At 39.7% G+C, this 11,307-nt stretch overlaps 2 protein-coding genes across 2 annotated transcripts; both read left to right on the top strand.

Moving 5' to 3' along the window:
• The first annotated feature begins 371 nt into the window (after window positions 1-371).
• LOC139302722 (required for drug-induced death protein 1-like) lies at window positions 372-2,710 on the top strand. Its single transcript, XM_070926437.1, has 2 exons — window positions 372-722; window positions 2,505-2,710. Exons 1-2 carry the CDS (start codon window positions 417-419, stop codon window positions 2,640-2,642), a joined length of 444 nt encoding a protein of 147 aa, XP_070782538.1. The 5' UTR covers window positions 372-416; the 3' UTR covers window positions 2,643-2,710.
• Window positions 2,711-4,119: 1,409 nt separating this feature from the next.
• tmem18 (transmembrane protein 18) lies at window positions 4,120-5,754 on the top strand. The gene is made up of 5 exons (XM_070926071.1): window positions 4,120-4,242; window positions 4,405-4,522; window positions 4,975-5,029; window positions 5,166-5,259; window positions 5,358-5,754. The coding sequence occupies exons 1-5, from the start codon at window positions 4,150-4,152 to the stop codon at window positions 5,454-5,456; spliced, it is 459 nt and encodes a 152-aa protein (XP_070782172.1). The 5' UTR covers window positions 4,120-4,149; the 3' UTR covers window positions 5,457-5,754.
• Window positions 5,755-11,307: the final 5,553 nt, after the last annotated feature.

Raw genomic sequence — 11,307 nt, forward strand, 5'->3', positions numbered from 1 at the left:
TTAAGAGACAAATTAAGTGTTAGTGGGGTTTTTTAAATGTAAATCTTTATGAAGTATATTTGTAAAGAGTTTTTCCCCCTTAAGTCTGCCTCGAACTGGAGCACGTAGTTCGAGTTCTTTAACAGGACACAGTAAACACATCATGGTGATGTCAGCTGTACTTCACTGGATGAAAGTAATTTAATTTGGATCTGCATTGAAACATTCAGCTTGATACCCTGAGACCTATTAAGGTCAGTCTTGTGAGGAGGAAGGATTTGCACCTTTAAGGGCTCTGGGCCAAATCCTCCACACTAGGCGGTCCACTGGAATGCACTTCCACTCATGCACAATAACGTCTGTTGACAACATACCTGACCTCTTGAGGAAAGTGGTACTTTTTATTGCATCCCTGAGAGCTGCAACAAGCAGACAACATGAAGCCCAAATCTCTTCCATCAAGGTTGTTTGACAGAAATTCAGCAGCAGCAGAGACTCTGAACATACGAGCAGCGAAATATCAGCGACATGTGGACTGTGCGGATCACCAAGAGAGTCTGTATCAGTCTGGCCACAATAACCAGCCAGTGGTGGACAACGGCAGACAAAATGAGAAGTGCCACAGAGAAATTCATTTTGCATTTCTGCCAGAGAGGTATGAGCCGCTGATGGATGAAGAGGCACAAGTCAAGGCAAAAGAAGAGAAGAAGAAAAAGAAAGAAATGTACAAAAAAGTAAAGAAGGTTGGTGTTCTCTTTACATTTTCATGAAATTTTGCATATACAGCGTGTGTATTCTTATGGTACTGTAATAGTTTCACAGTGGTTGAGTAAAAATATGAACCACAATTGTTTTCAGCATGAAATTAATCAGCCTCAATTGCAAAAAAATGTTTTAATAGATTATAAACTCTCAAGTAGATTCATCTACACAAATCTGTTGTTACCCTCATGCTATAAATGATCCCCATTGACCCCAATAATCAGGCTTAGCTTTGTGATTATTGAGGTGATGACTAGTTATAGAAGTGCTGCTACAACTGAATTGTGTCAAACTTGATCATCTTTTATCCCAGTAAAGACATGACTAGGTGAGCTCCTTAGACAACATCAGTGGTCTGTTTCCTGGACAGATTGCTTAATAACTCATACTCACGTGTGATTGATTGATTGATTGAGGAAATGGCTCACCAACCAAAGTTTATCAGGGACCTGGCACACTAACTTAAGTTGAACATTAACAGACTCTTATTAGTTGGTCGTGTTTGTGAGAAGTTAGGTAAACAAATCATAAATGAGTCACAGTTTAATAATCAGTCATTTACACTACAATAAGGAAGTAGGATGTAGTTTTTTTTTTCATTTGATTCTTGAAATGTTTAATGTTCAGTCAGTATGTGTATGAATATACTTAATCTGACTTTTGTCTTTTGTTGTAGTTTCAATTTGGGTAAGTTAAAATGTGAACTCCAATTGCTTTCATCAATCAGCCCTATTCAAATTATTCTAATATATTGACGATAATTGAAAAACTGAAACCAGCTAATGAATCTATGCAAATTGGTAGACTGAAAATAATAAAATTTGCCTTTTACCCTACAAATCATCCATGATAATATCATTTGCACAACCTCAAATCTTCTTTTCATTAAGAACACATGCAGTACAGTCTAACTGTTGTCATGACCTGGTGGGTCCCTTTGAAATAATCAGTTTTCTTACTTTACTTTTTACCCTGATTTCTAATGAAATGGCTGATGAACATATTTATTACCATAAGTTTATCAGTGACCTGGTGCTGTTGTCCATACTGAGCATTTACAGATTCTTATCAGTTATTCATGGCCTACATACATCTGTGAAAACATGCTGACAAGCTGCTATCAATACTTGAAGTGTGAAATTTCATTCTTGACCTTGGAAATGGTAGATGGACAAATAAATCTTTGATCAAGGTCCGCTAACTAATATCACTAATCTGTGTACTATTTGATAGACTGACTCAATAATCCATTTTAAGTTAGAGTAATAAGTTCAACTAGCGAGTCCTTTTTACATACTACATTGAGGAAATAGGATTGTTTTTGCTCTATTTTTCTAAAACATCTGACTTCCTGTATCCGCTTCAGCCGATCAGCCCTTTCCTGTCCAAAGAGTACAGGAGACAATAGCGTCTGAGGAACTTTTTGTTTATATTTTAGGGATAAAAACAGACTGCACCTCTCCTCCTGTCGTGCTATTGTTCTAAAGCACCACATATGCAGGTTTTCTTTAAACGGCTTCTGCCTGATTTCAGGGCAATTCTTAATTCCCATATTTTTTAACCTAATTCTGTCAGAAATCACTGACAAAGCTCTATCATCTGTATAATTTGGGAATTAGGATGATCATGACATGATCGTGTGGGAGTTTTGCAAGGGGAAACAATTTACCTTTGACAGAGTTGGTTACTTAGAATAGACGATTGCATTATTGTTAAAATCTACAGAATGAAAGATGATTGTTCGGCTGTGTGTTGTCTTTCAGAATGTTGGCAAGGCACTGCGCTCCACCTGGAAGTGTCTAATGCTTGGGCTGTACAATTTTGCCCTCGGCTACTCTACCCCGATCACAGTGGCTGCTACTTTTGTGCCTGACTTTCACTCAGGCAGAAACACGACCTGAGCTGAGCCACATGCATCTCCTCCAGTTTCTTTGCAGAGTGTACTGTGCATACCAGTAAACTCACGGACACCGACCAAAGACTTTTAATGTGTTTATAATGTTTGCGTATTTGAAATTGCATTTTCATATTTGTTTCCACAAATTGTAATCAAAATATGCTTATTGTGCTGTAGGTAACTAAGTGTTAAAGTTATGACATTATGACTCATCAAAGTAGGAAAAGCACAGGTGTTACTTCTAACATTAATGATTGCTCTGTTTCAATCATCCATCATTCATTTCATCATTTACACCTGTGCTTTTACTGCTGTGACATGTTAATCTAAATCATAATCTTTGGTCGTAATATATTACTATACTATGGCCCACTTTTTAACCAGATTTGCAGAAATATACAAGCTTAAGATCATAAAATTAGAGACAGGGTCTGTAAAATTGTTCTTTACACAAACCCAACGTTTTCTGTATGTATGTACTCCTTAAGCCTAAATCACATGTTGCTCATGCACTGATTAACCTCTGGCTTCGATACTGAAAAACGTAGGTGCCATTTTTCACTTGGAGAATATGTTTTTTTAATCAATAATCTAGCTGGTGTTTGCATGTGTGTAGAGGGATCATGTGGGAATGTGGCACCTGCAGCAGGACAGGAATGACTGAGGGGTATTTACTGTAGCTGCAGACATAGTGAATCAGGGCAGATGCCTCTTACAGGCAGGAAAGACTGAACAGGGGGGTGATCATCAGTGAAGTAACCTGAAAAAAGACGAGTAAATCGAGGCTGAAAGGATGTACACCCCCACAGTGGAAAACCAAGCCAGTCTCAAACATTTCAATGTTTCTGTACGTGTGTGTGTTTGTTCAGTTTTAAAGGTTTTGCATGTCATGATATTTGTAAGTTGTTTTGGGATAAAATGTGAATAAATTGTGCACCAAAATTTGTATTTGTTATTCTGATTTTATTTTCTTTAATAGGTTTCCTGTGTAAATGTCTTTCCTCTGCCAATACAGCCCGCCTTAACTCAATCACACAAAGTCAAGTACACAGACACACACACACACACACATACGCAAGATGAAGATATGAGACATAAGATCTTCTGGTTGTCAGAGCAATAAAAGGGGCCCAGAGGAAAATAATTCAGATGAAAGTGACCGGGTTGTTTGAAGGAAGATTGCGAGGGAAGAATTTAAGATAATGCTGTAATTCAGGACAGAAGATGAGCATGTGAGTAAGAATCGCGTTGACTAGACAGCTGAAGAAGATGGGAGATTGTAAGATGATAATGTTTATATACAGTCTATGGTCCCGATCCACTCCTCACACCAGTTGGTGGCGGTAATGCATAATTTTGTTGTTTGCCATCCGCCAAAAAAACTTCAAGACGAAGAAGAACAATTCTCAGTCGCTGCTGTGACGTAATTCTACTGCGACAAAAGCGCTCCATCCGCAGTCTTGACTTGTTTACATCGGACACCAGCCTAGGCTGAGCAGGGTTTTGTGAAGATGGCGGACCAGAAAGCAGAGAATATTAGCTCTATCCCCATCGATGGTTTCAGCAATTTAAGAATTACATCAGTATGGACGTTTCTCATGTCTGTAAGTAAAACTTCATTTCCTGACTCGAGGGGCTAGCTTGCTATGAGTTCTCTATTTCGGCTAATAGGTCGATTGTCTTTAATTAACTCCTCACTTGGAGCAGTTATACTCCGGTTGAATTAACAGCTTCCCATTGTGTGCTTTTATTTGTACTGTTCGTAGGTGCAGTGGTCGGAGCCTTGGCTCATCGGGCTGTTGGTGTTTCATGTCGTGTGTTTGTGCCTGACTGTGGTGACGTGCAGGTACTACAGAGCTCAGATATGTCACTTTCTGCTCATGGGTAAGTTAATAACTTTAAGTTTAACTACTTGATACAGTTTTATGTGACATATCTTTCTTTTTACATCCTGATTGCATGTAAAACACAGGTGTATTTCTCTGACACACAAGAGTAATTTACAGCTTAAAATGATACACGAGAGCGAAATTACTATCAAAATGACATAAAAAGCTGTGTACAGGTGATTAAAAGGCAGTACTCTAAAAAGCTTCTGTTTCTGTTTAGCCTAACCTGTGAAATGTGTTGCTGTGATCTGGACTAGCAGAAAACTGCTCTGTTGGTTTTGCACATACATTTCTGTACATATCTCAAAACCATTTAACAGTATCAGTAAATCCTGTATGACATGACAAAGTAAAGCATTGTGGCTAACAAACTGTATTGTTATTGGAGTGCGTATCATCAGTCTGTGTGTTTCAGTGTTCACTGACTGACATTACCTCTCTCCACAGCTGGCCTGGTTTATAGTGCTGAATATCTAAATGAGCTGGCAGCCATGAACTGGAGGTAAGACCATCCAGCAGAATTTTACTTTGTTACCTTCGTGTGTGGAATAATATGTGTGTGTAGAAGCTCTGTTGTTCTAAAACAGGGCACATACAGTAATTAATAAAATCTCCTTCAACTTCATTATTTTTTGCAGGTCCTTTTCGAATTTCCAGTACTTTGATTCCAAGGGCATGTTCATATCTTTGGTCTACTCTATCCCTCTTCTGCTGAATACAGTCATCATTGTGGTAAGCTTCTTTGTTTGTCCTAATCCTTATAACACAAAATAAAATGAAAACACTACCTAACACCTGCTCATGTGAATGTTTGGGTTGCACATTGACAGATGGTGTGGGTGTACAGGACCTTTTCCACTATGACTGAGCTGAAGACACTCCAGCTCAAGCGAAAGGCCCGCAGACAGCAGAGAGAGAAGAATGACTGATCCCTCTCCTTATGTCCAAAAATGGGCTTCATTGGGAGGAATTAAGAATCACTGTCTCTGCTAATCCTGAATTTTGGAGAAGGAAGGCAGATTCCTTCTTGTGACTGTAAAAGGATTTTTCGTTGATGTTGGTCAGGACTGGGTGTCTGTTTCGGGTAACAGCTGTTTGAAAGATGCTGCTGAATATACTGTACACTATGAGATTCACGAGGACCAAAGGATATTTACTGTTTTGTATTTAATGGTGTTTTAAAGTGTGTCAGAATGCACAAAGAAAGATAAAGTGTTTTTGAACGACTTTTATGTGACTCTTGACTCGTGTAGGAAGGACTACAATGGATTAAGCATAAATCCATGATTGGTCATCATCAATCCATTGAGTAAGATTAGGGGAGGGCGTGATGACATAAATTATGTTGATCTCGAGTACTTTCAAAAGTTTGGATCTCACAGGAAAGCCATGAGGTGTTTGTTTTATTCAGCAAACACTCAACAGGTTACTGTGGGCCGGACTCCCATCACAATCAAGTAGTGCTATGCTAGCCTAACTGGCTTTGCCTAACTTGTCTGACAGTTCTCACACAGTGTGGGGGGTTGGAGGGGGGAAGTAAGGTCTTATGACCTCCAACAGGGAGGCGGGTGGCTGTTTCATGATGTTTTTGTGCAAGACAGGTTTGAACCCTTCACGTTTCCTAGTAGGCCTTTTTCACAGCAGCCATTTTGAGTCGTCATAGTAGGAAAAGCACAGCCGTTACTAATAACATTAACAATGACTCTGTTCTATTCAAGCGTCTCAGTAAGCCACGACAGTGTGACAGTCAGTACGCATAACACATTAATGTTGTATAAACCTACCTTTTATACTCATAGCTTGTTATGTTATATTGAATTGATTATTATTAAGTAAATTAACTTTATTACAAATAACTGATTTATTTAATGTGCATGGATTATCTGCCAAATGCTTTGGCTCTACTAGTCTGGAATACACAGTATATGCATTTGTGTGTTTTTGAAAGATATATTTTATTTTGGGAACATTTAAATCAAGTTAAAAGCAAAGCAAAATGCGTGATCAAAATATAATTAAAAACAGGTAGAAACACAATCACACACACACACAAGCTGCTATAGGAATAAACACTGAAACTGCTACACAGCATGTCTGAAAAAGTTAATTCACCCCATTTATTTATTTTATATATAAGTGTCATTTTATGTATGATTACTGCAGTAAAATGTAGAGGTCAATACTGGAGTGTTTAATAATGTTCTCTCTTTGGGCATATTGGTGCACCACTAGAGGGCAGTATGGAATTAATGACATAAGACCGGTCCTGCTGTTCATGAGATCTGTTCTTTGGGAGACTTTTTCCTCAACTCACACTCAATTTATTAACTTTTTATCTAGCTGCAGAGAGCTGACAGGATGTCCTACCTTAACCTTACTGGTTGTTTATATTTCATTTATATCACTCCTTATTTGTTTTCCCAGATACATCTGATATATGTTGGTATGTTTTGCCTGCATTCATCTGTCAGAATCCATTAAGTGTGGACATGAGTGATCGGATTGTAGTCATCATCAGAAGCTATCTAAGAGGACGGAGAGGAAAGGAAATGGGTCTGTTGGGTATTGGTGGAGGTTTGTGATGGTGGTGAAGTGTCCTCCAAAGAGGTTTCCCTTGGACTTCTCTTTGGTGAACACAGGCAGGTGTCACAATATGTTACCACTCAATTGATGCAACCAGCTCAACTTCTCCAGACACTTGAGCCGTGTCTAAATGAAAGTATAAAAGCAACCAGACATGCTCGAGAAGTTAATTTTTCTCTGTTAAGCTTGGAGTGGACACTATTGTCTATTTAAATCTCCTGGTCTGATTGGTGGGAACGTTGTGAATATGGCTGCTTTCCTCCGGTTTGTCATGCGCAGCAGTACATTGCACAACACCCAATCAGCTGCAGTCCTGTGGGTGAAAACACTTTGGATAAAATAAAATAAAACACCTGTTAGAAAGAGGGTTGAGGAGATGACCGGAGTGTTCAGGCTGACAGGTGGGGAACAGTGCACGTGACAAAAATCATGAGACAACTTTAGGAAGTGCACCTTCTTCTCTAATGAGAAGAAGTAGATGAAGTCTGAGTGGGCACCAACAAGTGGAAAAACATACAATGATTTCTGTTATGAAAAAAATTCACATGACCATCCATCCTGCCTTGTGTCCAAGGTACTAATGAAAGTGACCCTTGACCCCTGTTTGATCTGACCCATCAGTAAATTGATAAAGTTACCAATGAGTATAGTAGACAGAGGCTAGTTGTTGGAAAATACAAAATCATTTTGATAACAGTAATAATGTTATAACACCACTTTAAGAAACATTTGGAGATTCTTTCCCAGAAACTGACATGTTTATCAAGGATGAATCATGTCAATACATCACTATATATATACACCGATCAGGCATAACATTATGACCACTGACAGGTGTGAATAACACTGATTATCTCTTCATCGTGGCACCTGGGATATATTAGGCAGCAAATTAACATTTTGTCCTCAAAGTTGATGTGTTAGAAGCTTTGAGCGAGTTTGACAAGGGCCACATTGTGATGGCTAGACAACTGGGTCAGAGCATCTCCAAAACTGCAGCTCTTGTGGGGTGTTCCCGGTCTGCAGTATCTATCAAAAGTGGTCCAAGGAAGGAACAGTGGTAAACCGGCTCATTGATGCACGTGGGGAGCGAAGACTGGCCTGGGTGGTCCGATCCAACAGACGAGCTACTGTAGCTCAAATTGCCAAAGAAGTTAATGCTGGTTCTGATAGAAAGGTGGCAGAATACACAGTGCATCGCAGTTTGATGCGTATGGGGGTGCATAGCCGCAGACCAGTCAGGGTGCCCATGCTGACCCCTGTCCACCGCCGAAAGCGCCGACAATGGGCACGTGAGCATCAGAACTGGACCACGGAGCAATGGAAGAATGTGGCCTGGTCTGATGAATCACGTTTTCTTTTACATCACGTGGATGGCCGGGTGCGTGTGCGGCGCTTACCTGGGGAACACATGGCGGCAGGATGCACTATGGGAAGAAGGCAAGCCGGCGGAGGCAGTGTGATGCTTTGGGCAATGTTCTGCTGGGAAACCTTGGGTCCTGCCATCCATGTGGATGTTACTTTGACACGTACCACCTACCTAAGCATTGTTGCAGACCATGTACACCCTTTCATGGAAATGATATTCCCTGATGGCTGTGGCCTCTTTCAGCAGGATAACGCGCCCTGCCACAAAGCAAAAATGGTTCAGGAATGGTTTGAGGAGCGCAGCAACAAGTTTGAGGTGTTGACTTGGCCTCCAAATTCCCCAGATCTCAATCCAATCGAGCATCTGTGGGATGTGCTGGACACACAAGTCCGATCCTCGCAACTTACAGGACTTAAAGGATCTGCTGTTAACATCTTGGTGCCAGATACCACAGCACACCTTCAGGGGTTTATTGGAGTCCATGCCTCGACGGGTCACGGCTGTTTTGGCAGCAAAAGGGGGACCAACACAATATTAGGCAGGTGGTCATAATGTTATGCCTGATCGGTGTATATATACCCAATATACCCCTTTTATTTCCCCTTAAGTACCTTTAATATTATCTTAGTATTATACAGTATATATTGTGCATAATCTTGTTGCAGCTCTTCCTTGAAGCTATATAATGTTTACACATATTTGTACATGTTTAGTCTTTGGTAACTCTGGGATCTCAGCTAGAGGATTCAGCAATGTTTGGCTGCACAGAATGAGTCTGTAGCCAAACAACTGAAGGGGAACTCCACCAATTTCACACATCAGAGCCTGTTTACAGGTCTTGGGGAGTACTACTGCACAAGGTTGTGTGAAGTCTTTTGTGGCTCCAGAGGGAGCTGCGCAAAATCTGATAAATTGCCTCAAGTGATGTCACTACATTAGCCGCTATTAGCTTAACACTTCCAAACTGTCTGCCATCAAGTTGCATTGTGGGTAATGTATGCACCATGTTTTGACAAGGAAGAGGAATGCATGCAATAAAAACAGATGTTTGTCAAATGTAACTAGTCAACGTTCATTTAATCCATATGAGGATTACGTCATGAACTGCTTATTTTAAGAGATGATAAATGATGTTATTGAGTTATTGCCCCAGCTCTTATGTATATACAAATCGTGTTTTTATTCAATAGGCATCACTCATTACATTGAATATAAACTAATTTATGTATGAAAAATATTTCAACTCTACGACAAATTTTTCAACTGTACTGAAGGCAAACACCTGCAGGCCACCCTCACAACTCCCAAACATCTGGCCCGGGTCCACAGGTCCGGTGAAGCGAGAAACGAGTGTGAAGCTTCTTCCTAAGGTTCTGTTTTAAACCCATAAAAAAACAGACATGAAGACTGTAGGATCATTGAGCCTGTCCTGAAATGCATTTTATTTTACTGCACATGAGGGAATGTGAACAAGCAGATGTTGTGTGTTGTGTGATACTGCCATGAGTTTATGTTCGAGCACAGAAAGGAAATGTGCTCAAATGATGACAGTGTTTGCCTGTCATGATGTTCTCTCGCTGTGTCTATACAGTTTATGTTGGCTTCTGCTGTGGCTCTCCACATCTGCGGTTGTATAATCTACTGGTAAAGATGGTTGGCCAGGACTCTGTGTTTATTACACTGTTATGCTAATTAAGGACAGTTTTCACCATTTTTCCACAAATCTTGTACCGGCTGTGAATATATTTGTGTACGGCAGCAGAGCTTAGATATAGATTAACTTAAAGCAAGTTTCATTGTACTAAAAGCTTTATTAAGATTTGAGGTGAAGATATCACAGAAAATTAGGCAGGCTAGATATATTCACATGGGTCTTAGTGGGGTCAATAATGTCATATGACCTCAATGATGACAACAGACCAGTTGTAGATGCAGTTTAATCCCAGTTTGAAACGTAATAAAAAACACTATAATGTGGTTTTATTCCAATATGAGGACAGTTTTAAATGTTTATTAATGTATTTGTCTCATCACATGAAGCATCTATGACTGGTGTATAAACAGGTAATTGCATGCTTGATAACATAGTATTACATACTTGTAATCATAGAGCTGTTTCCAGCTGCAGCACGCAATAAAGCTGTGATAAACTCACTGCATGCTACCTGCTCAGCACCAAAAACGGCAGACAGACATAGTGGGGTATGGTATGGCAACTAAAGAGGCAGAAATTTTCCCTCAGGAGTTGGTAGAGACCAAAAACAGAGTGTAAAGAGAGTGAATATTGGACTTTCTTTTGTCAATTTACAAAAAAAAGATAATACAGGAGAAGGACAGAAATGTGCATCACACACTAATATCATATATCATTTTATACGGCTGTATAATGATGGCAGCAATGTTCTACTGTGCTATCAAGCATTCATTAACTATTAATACACTAGTTAATGGATCTTTTATATGAGGAGTTGTTGACACATACATCACTAAACACCTAAAATGTCCTTACTTACTTGCTTAAAACTAGATTAGTTTGTGTTTTAAGCATTATTAAGATATTAAGGGGGGTAGGGCGTTGTCGGCGGTGTTCTGCAGCAGCAGGTTGAGTCACACTGTGACTGGGCATGCTCTGTAATGCAATAAAGAATAAAGAGAAAAGAGAGGGAGAGAGAGGGAAAACTGGAGTAAGTGATACAGAGTGATAGATGACTCACTCCGTGTGTGCTCACGAATGAGTCACTGTGATATATATGATTATATAGATATATTTTATGAGACAAATTCTGCATACTGGTGGTGTGTAAAGCCTGGTACTGTCTAATAAGGAT

Source organism: Enoplosus armatus, chromosome 19 (assembly GCF_043641665.1).
Source record: "Enoplosus armatus isolate fEnoArm2 chromosome 19, fEnoArm2.hap1, whole genome shotgun sequence".
NCBI classification, from domain to species: Eukaryota; Metazoa; Chordata; class Actinopteri; order Centrarchiformes; family Enoplosidae; genus Enoplosus; species Enoplosus armatus.